At 40.0% G+C, this 9055-nt stretch overlaps 1 protein-coding gene across 1 annotated transcript; it reads left to right on the top strand.

The window, feature by feature from the left end:
* The first annotated feature begins 1400 nt into the window (after positions 1-1400).
* LOC139576515 (leukocyte surface antigen CD53-like) lies at positions 1401-7144 on the top strand. Its single transcript, XM_071402705.1, has 8 exons — positions 1401-1576; positions 4481-4564; positions 5189-5377; positions 5593-5667; positions 5870-5983; positions 6134-6241; positions 6354-6437; positions 6803-7144. The coding sequence occupies exons 2-8, from the start codon at positions 4502-4504 to the stop codon at positions 6872-6874; spliced, it is 705 nt and encodes a 234-aa protein (XP_071258806.1). The 5' UTR covers positions 1401-1576; positions 4481-4501; the 3' UTR covers positions 6875-7144.
* Positions 7145-9055: the final 1911 nt, after the last annotated feature.

The raw sequence follows: 9055 nt of genomic DNA, 5'->3' as shown, positions 1-9055 counted from the left end.
GGATCGCTCTGTTCTTTGCTCCGTTCATCTTTCCCTCGACCCTGACTAGTCTCTCAGTCCCTGCCGCTGAAAAACATCCCCACAGCTTAATGCTGCCACAACCATGCTTCGCTGTAGGGATGGTGCCAGGTTCCCTCCAGACGTGACGCTTGGCATTCAGGCCAAAGAGTTCAATCTTGGTTTCATCAGACCAGAGAATCTTGTTTCTCATGGTCTGAGAGTCTTTAGGTGCCTTTTGGCAAGCTCAAAGCGGGCTGTTATGTGCCTTTTACTGAGGAGTGGCTTCCGTCTGGCCACTCTACCATAAAGGCCGGATTGATGGAGTGCTGCAGAGATGGCTGTCCTTCTGGAAGGTTCTCCCATCTCCACAGAGGAACTCTGGAGCTCTATCAGAGAGACCATCGAGTTCTTTGTCACCTCCCTGACACAAGGCCCGTCTCCCCCGATTGCTCAGTTTAGCCGGGCGGCCAGCTATAGGAAGAGTCTTGGTGGTTCCAAACTGCTTCATTTAAGAATGATGGACTCTTGGGGACCTTCAATTTTTTGGTACCCTTCCCCAGATCTGTGCCTCGACACAATCCTGTCTCAGAGCTCTACAGACAATTCCTTCGACCTCATATCTTCGTTTTTGCTCTGACATGCACTGTCAACTGTGGGACCTTATATAGACAGGTGTGTGCCTTTCCAAATCATGTCCAATCATTTGAACTTACCACAGGTGGACTCCAATCAAGTTGTAGAAACATCTCAAGGATGATCAATGGAAACAGGATGCACCTGAGCTCAATTTCAAGTCTCAAAGCAAAGGGTCTGAATACGTATGTACATTTCAGTTTTGTATTTGTTATAGCAAAATTTTAAAAAACCTGTTTTCGCTTTGTCACTATGGGGTATTGTGTGTAGATTAATGAGGGAAAAAACTATGTAATCAATTTTAGAATAAGGCTGTAACATAACAAAATGTGGAAAAAGTCAAGGGGTCTGAATACTTTCCGAATGCACTGTATACTGTATGATTGAAACAACAATGAGTAATATTTTTCTTCATTAAGTATTTCTGAACATTGTTTTTTTTATGGTAGAAAACATCAGGCCCAAATTTCCCTCAGCGTAAGGGAGAACAGGGTTCACATCTTTGCTAAACGTGGCAGAGGAGGCTTGTGGGAGAAGCTATAGGAGGATGAGCTCATTGTAATGGCTGGAATGGAATAAATGGAATGGTACCAAACACATAAAGCACATGGAAAGAACATTGATTTCATTCCAGCCTTTACAATGAGCCCCTCCTCCCAAAGCTCCCCCCACCAGCCTCCTCTGGAATGTAGGTAATGCGTCACAGAAGTTGTCATTTTGTCTTTCCCCTCATGCTATTTTGAAATGCACGCCCCTCACAAGTTCTCAGTATAGATTTACCATAATATACCCTAGAATAAGGAAGTAGAATGAATTGCCTTCAGTCTACTGAGAACGGGAAGTACCAGTACAGCCAAGTCAAAGGTGCAGTAATCCTCTAAACAACGGATTGTAAAGGGTATCGGGCTTGATTTAAACTTGTATCACTATTTCCACTGACAAGGTAAGTACAATGTCTCAATTATCTTTCATTTCCTGTAAAAGAGTGACGACATTTGATTGTCTTTAAATTGTTATGAGTGATGTGTCTAGTCTAATAGACATCAGGGGATAAGAGAAATTGGTCATGTGTATATGAAAAGCACAGGAGGTTGGTGTCACCTTAGTTGGGGAGGACGGGCTCGTCGTAATGGCTGAAGCGAAATAATATCAATGATGTCATTTCATTCTCTCCGTTCCAGCCATTATTACGAGCCGTCCTCCCCTCAGCAGCCTCCGCTAGATTATTCTCAAACCTATGAGAATAATCTAAAATTAAATGTTGGGAGTGTTATATATTGAAAACATGTATATTTAATATAAAAACAAAATTTCTCTAGTAAAATCATATAACAAGAAAGATGAGGAAGTTTGGGGATTCTTAGGCTGTGTTTATACAGGCAGCCAAATTCTGATATTTTTTTCGTTAATTAGTCTTTTGACCAATCAGATCAGCTCTGAAAAAGATTTGATGTTAGAAGATCTCATGTGATTTGTCAAAAGACCAATTAGTGAAAAAAAATCATAATTGGGCTGCCTGTGCAAACTCAGCCTTAGAGTTTGTTTGGCTCAGTGAGGTACATTTAAATATGACTAATAATCACAGACACAGTATGGTGTCAGAGGATAAGTGTCATTTGGGTTAGACACATTGCACAGGAGGTTGGTAGCACCTTAATATGGGAGGATGGGCTTATGGTAATGGCTGGAGTGGAATTAGTGGAAAGGTATCAAATACAGTACCAGTCAAAAGTTTGGACACACCTACTCATTCAATGGTTTTCTTTATTTTTACTATTTTCTACATTGTAGAATAATAGCGTAGACATCAACACAGTGAAATAGCACATATGGAATCATGTACTAACCAAAAAAGTGTTAAACAAATCAAAATATATTTTATATTTGAGATTCTTCAAAGTAGCCGACCTTGGCCTTGAAGACAGCTTTGCACACTCTTGGCATTCTCTCAACCAGTTTCACCTGGAATGCTTTTCCAACAGTCTTGAAGGAGTTCCCACAAATGCTGAGCACTTGTTGGCTGCTTTTCCTTCACGCTGCGATCCAACTCATCCCAAACCATCTCAATTGGGTTGAGGTCGGGGGATTGTGGAGGCTAGGTCATCTGACTCTCCTTCTTGGTCAACTAGCCCTTACACAGTCTGGAGGTGTGTTGGGTCATTGTCCTGTTGAAAAATAAATGATAGTCCCACTAAGTGCAAACCAGAAACGATGGCGTATTGTTGCAGAATGCTGTTGTAGCCATGCTGGTCAAGTGTGCCTTGAATTCTAAATAAATCACAGACAGTGTCACCAGCAAAGCACCATCACACCTCCTCCTCCATGCTTCACGGTAGGAACCACACATGCAGAGATCATCCGTTCACCTACTCTGCGTCTCACAAAGACACAGCGGTTGGAACAAAAAATCTCAAATTTGGACTCAGACCAACGGACAGATTTCCACCAGTCTAATGTCCATTGCTTGTGTTTCTTGGCCCAAGCAAGTCTCTTCTTATTATTGGTGTCCTTTAGTAGTGATTTCTTTGCAGCAATTCGAAGGCCTGATTCACGCAGTCTCCTCTGAACAGTTGATGTTGAGATGGGTCTGTTACTTGAACTCCGAAGCATTTATTTGGGCTGCAATTTCTGAGGCTGGTATCTCCAGTGAATTTATCCTCTGCAGCAGAGGGATCTCTGGGTCTTCCTTTCCTGTGGCGGTCCTCATGAGAGCGCTTGATGGTTTGTCTGACTGCACTTGAAGAAACTTTCAAAGTTCTTGACATTTTCTGAATTGACTGACCTTCATGTCTTTAAGTAATGATGGACTGTCGTTTCTCTTTGCTTATTTGAGCTTTTCTTGCCATAATATGGGCTTGGTATTTTACCAAATAGGGCAATCTTCTGTTTACCACCCCCTACCTTGTCACAACACAACTGATTGGCTCAAACGCATTAAGAAGGAAAGAATTTCCACAAATTAACTTTTAACAAGGCACACCTGTTAGTTGGCATGCATTCCACTACCTCATGAAGCTGGTTAAGAGAACGCCAAGAGTGTGCAAAGCTGTCATCAAGGCAAAGGGTGGTTACTTTAAAGAATCTCAAACATAAAATATATTTTGATTTGTTTTTGGTTACTGCATAATTCCATATGTGTTATTTCGTAGTTTTGATGTCTTCACTTTTATTGTACAATGTAGAAAATAGTAAAAATAAAGAAAACTTGAATGAGTAGGTGTGCCCAAACTTTTGACTGGTACTGTACATCAAGCACATGGTTTCCATGTGTTTGATTCCATTCCGTTAGCTCTGTTCCGGCCATTATTATGAGTCGTCCTCCCCTCAGCAGCCTCCTGTGATTGAGTGGGTGTACAATTCCACCCACATTTCCATTCTGCAGTGGGATGAAACACTTATGTTGGTACACTTTCACTGATTTTTCCTCAAGGAATAAGGGCTCTATTAAATCTGTAAAGCTGAAGCGTTACATAGTTTGCCATAGAAATCAAAACTGTATTGGTCTAAACATGTTAAAAACTATGATGAAAACCATTTAAAAATGTTCAGCCGAGTCCCATGGGTAAATTTAAAGGAAGTAAACCAGATACAGCAGGCTAATTTCCTCACACTGTGACACTTGATGACCTCACTACTCACTCAAAAACAGTACCCAGTTCCTTCTAATTTCTTCAGATGGAGAAAAAAAAATCTGACTCAGTGATGTTCTTACTATTTTTAACAATTGTTGCTGTGTATTTGTGTGGTATATGTTGCTGTTTTTGCTGATGGTCTCTGGGTTAAAGACACGCTTATCATTGATGTATTGGCACAATATGTGTTTATCTGTCTCTTGTTTATTTTGCAGGTCTGGAAGCACTTCTGGGAAATGGCTCAAAATTGCCTCAAGTGTTTGAAATACACCATGTGTATGGTTAACTTCTTGTGCTTTGTACGTATCTCCAACCTCCACCTATTAGCCTTCTACTCTTACTTACTCAATGAGATTGAAACCCATGTTCAGGGTTGGGGAGTAACTGATTACATGTAATCAGTTACATATAATCGGATTACAAAAAGCATTACGTTACGTTAAAAGCAAAAATGTTGTAATCAGATAAACAGATACAGTACTTCTTAAAAACGACATGATTACTTATTGGATTACTTTTAAATTCAGAAAAAATACATTATGACACCTTTCTGTTTGTCCCACCTGAGCGAGTCTGACCACAAGTCAGAGACCACTATGATGACATATTAAATGTGTTTCCCGGATACATTTAGTCTTCTTCCTCTTAAGGTTAAGGGGGGAAGTAATCAAAAACAGTTACAATTTTGGACAAGTAACTAGTAACGAATTACATTTAGAAAGTTACGTACGCAACGCAACCCTGCCCATGTTCAATATTTCAATTTCCATTTATCCTGTATATGGTACATTTTAGGACAGCCTCCTCCTGATAAGCCTGACAAGTCCTGATGAGACTGCCCTAATATGGACACCATAATTATGTAATATGACACCATATTCTGTATGATGTATGTTGACGCCATGTTGTTGTGTTTGGGTCAGATGTGTGGAACGGCAGTGTTTGGTTTTGGAGTGTTCCTGATGTTGAACACCAAGGTTTCTGCTCTCATCCCCACCCTGTCCTCCTTGAATCTGGCCAACACACTCTTCATCACCGGCATCATCATCACTTGCGTGTCCTTCCTGGGGTTCCTGGGGGCCCTTAAAGAGAACCGCTGCCTCCTCATCACTGTAAGTCTCACATGGATCTCATATTTGACATTATTTTGTATTCATCAGAGACATCGGTCTCTTCATTCACTGTCCTTGCTTTAAACTGACTTACAAAAACGTGTAAATAACCTATTTTTATTTATCACGGTACAATCAATCATTAAAAGTGCAACGTGATAACATAAGGATTTTCCAGAAGGATGTGCATATACTCCGTTTTTCTTGGTTTGCAGTTTTTCATCCTGCTGTTCATTCTGATGTTGGTGGAACTGACTGTAGCCTGTCTACTGCTGGTATATGAAAAAGAGGTAAGATAAAGCAGGTGTACCATCAGATGTTGGTAGGAGGTTAAGGGGTGAGAGGAAATTAAGTGAAGAGATCATTAATACATTACTAATTAGGACTTATATCAGGACTTGAGGGCCAGGGTTGTGAGGAAAGGTCAAAGATGATAGGAGATCGTGTTTTATGAGACGTTCATACTGCTAAGAAATGAATATGTGCGCTTAGATTGACAGATTCCTAGAGAAGGATCTCACAGAAAGTCTGGAGAAATCCAGGGATTCAACTAAAGGTGGGAATTCCACAGTGAACACGGACGACTGGGACATCATTCAGATCACGGTGAGTGTGAATTGAGAAACACAAACTACACAATGAAACTTGGATGCCCCCTCTTTCACCCTGCCATAGTTCAGAACAAAATTGAGTGGAAATATGTAGCACATGTAATGATAACACTGCTTTTCTCATGCTCAATTCTATTACATTTAGTTCCAGTGCTGTGGGATCCATAACATAAGTGACTGGAAGACCAAAGTGCCTGAGTCCTGCTGCCACGAGAGCCAATGTGCTCCCGGGAAGCCAGTATACTGGAAGGCTGTATGACATCATAATATCCTCTCATGATTAACAAGCCTCAAATGAACTAGAATACTGTAGAAAAACAAAGCTGATGTCACTCAATAAGGATATGTTCTCTTCTTCATCTCAGGGTTGTTACAATAAGCTGAAGGTGTGGTTTGAGGAGAACTTCCTCGTCACCGGTGTTGGTGTGATTGTGCTCTGCATTATCGAGGTATGATCAGCTTCCCTGCTAGTTAATACAGGGTGTCGGTGATAGGTTTATCTTGGCATTCACGTAAAAAATACGTATTCCAGACCAGAAGCATCTTGTCATCTGGTGAAAAGTAGTGCACTATATAGGGACTAGTGTGCCATTTGGGACGCTATTCAAGATGAGTAATGTATAGGCGAGAGGCCTATACACTACTCATCTTGAATAGCGTCTAAGGACTAGTGCGTCCCAAATGGCACACTAGTCCCTATATAGTGCACTACTTTTCACCAGATGAATAGGGTGTCATTTGGGATGGTGTTGCATAACTATACCAGAACACCATGTAGGCTAACGCATTCATTTTGTCTTTTCTATGTTGGTAGGTCCTGGGCATGTGTTTCTCCATGACTTTGTTCTGTCACATAAGCCGGTCTGGACTCGGCTACAAATTATGAAAATTCTGCCTACCTGGTTAGGACCTTTCTGTTCTAACTGAAAACATCTGTCTTCAACTGTTTTACAGAGAATTTCCATATACAGAACTATAAACGCACCTTTGAGATTTTATACACTTAAATTAATGATTTGTTTGTTTTCTGTAATATAATGCCGTCAGTTCATGCTCTCTATGAGGATTATTTTCATGCTAAAAGGCAGGCACTTTATAATGTAAACCCAAATAATGCAATAAACATTGAGCTTTTAATTCATTTTAACACCACAAAGATTGACTAAAAGCACTTCTCCCTCCTGATCCGTAACTGTATAGATTTTTCTGCCATCAGCAGAAGACTTGGAAACAGATTTCCTAAATTACAATATCTTGGGAGTTGAAAAAAACCTTTCCCATCACCATCTTTCTAACTACACAGTATGACAGCTGCTTGTCAACATCACATGATTTCCTGTTACTTTCCACCTGCATGGTGAAACTGAATTTAACCACTTCTTCTTTTAGTGTAACGGATGGTTTCACTTCACTAATATAACAACGAAGCAGTCAGTAAAATGACCCTCCTTTCTGTGAGAGAACTTTGTTAAAACTCCTGTGTGAAGGTGTGAAAACACCACCACCTTGTTTGTTGTGGGAGTTAACAAGAATCCTTTCTGTTTTGCATTTCTAACATCTACATTCAGGTCCCTTTCTATGTAGATTTGCAGTTTTTCACACCACCTTAATGTTTTCTCAATCCTCGGGCAAGATATATTTCACTTCAGATTGAGATATGAAGTGGAATCAAAAGCAACACCTTGCAGGGACATTTACAAATATACTTAAGAATAAAAAATACATTTAAGCATTGCACAGTTTTATTTAAAGAATAAAATCCTGAATCCTCAATATTTTAAGACAAAAACTAAAAAAATACTAAGACTTCCTTTACATTTTAAAATAATTGTGTTCTTTTTTGAAACCGTCACAAAAAATAGAAACAAGTACAATTTTGTCATTTAAAAAAAATGTAACTGTACACAGCAGAATATACCATTTATTGCAAACTGAACACCCCTGATACCTCAAACTATACACACACAATTATTGCAATTCACCTAGAGATATGCAAAACTAGTCTGACACAGATTCATTCATTCTCTTTACTGCTCTGAAATATGACAGCTGTTAAATGAGTCCGGTTCGTTTCCCCACGCTGCCCCTGTAATTACCCGGTGTCTGAAGCACAGCAACTGCTATCTTCAATGTGATGTCATGCCTTTAGCGCAGTCGATTTCGGGGGAGGTCCATTTCTTTCTATTTAACTTGTACAAAATGTCAGTAACTGTGGCACTTTTGTCCTCCTCTCTGAACACACAACAGAAGAAACAATATCCTCTTTGGAAGAGAGAGGGAGATGCATTTGACTAAACTGAAATGGTAAGATATGTCACTTAGAGAAGATATCTTCCTTATTTAATAGGGAGGTCATTAAAGAAACCAGAGTCCCTCTGAGTAACAAACGTACTCACTATCAATTCAGCAGAAACCGACTGCCATTATGGTAAAGCAATGCCACCAAACATAAGAAGCTAGACTATTCCTGCATCATGGACACCTCTAAAATGCACTGGATACTTTAACAGATAAAGTCGTCTATAAATGGGATTTCATTTGGAAAGATATGTTTCATTCTAAAGCCTTTGGGCTATTCAATTATTTGTGTATGACCTACACCTGGGACAAATGAATGTTTGATGTGCAATGTCTTCAAAAACAGATTTTCCATGCCTTTCTCTTTCTTTCGCTGCATATTGCATTAATAACAGTATAAATGCCACTTCAATGACATTCCATATTTCCTGGGTCTGACCAGAGGAGGGTAACGACAATGTATCCCAAGTCTCAGGAGGATACTGAATCCACAGTGGGGTATATACACACCACCTCAGTGGGGTATATACACACCACCTCAGTGGGGTATATACACACCACCTCAGTGGGGTATATACCACATTATTCCACCCCAGTAAATAATGCAGTGCTCACTACAGCCATGGGTGAAGTTAGAGTTGCAGAGGAAAATGTAATGCAATCAAAAGCCAATTAAATGCACTTGCATGACAGAGTATCAGAAATCTGAAGCTCAATTAGAGTAGGTTGAGACAGTACCATGTCTTGAAAGTACATTCCGCTAGGTTAG

The sequence above is a fragment of the Salvelinus alpinus genome, chromosome 5 (genome assembly GCF_045679555.1).
Source record: "Salvelinus alpinus chromosome 5, SLU_Salpinus.1, whole genome shotgun sequence".
In the NCBI taxonomy this organism is placed as follows: Eukaryota; Metazoa; Chordata; class Actinopteri; order Salmoniformes; family Salmonidae; genus Salvelinus; species Salvelinus alpinus.
The sequence above is the reverse complement of the archived record's forward strand: the minus strand, read 5'-3'. Positions and strand labels throughout refer to the sequence as shown.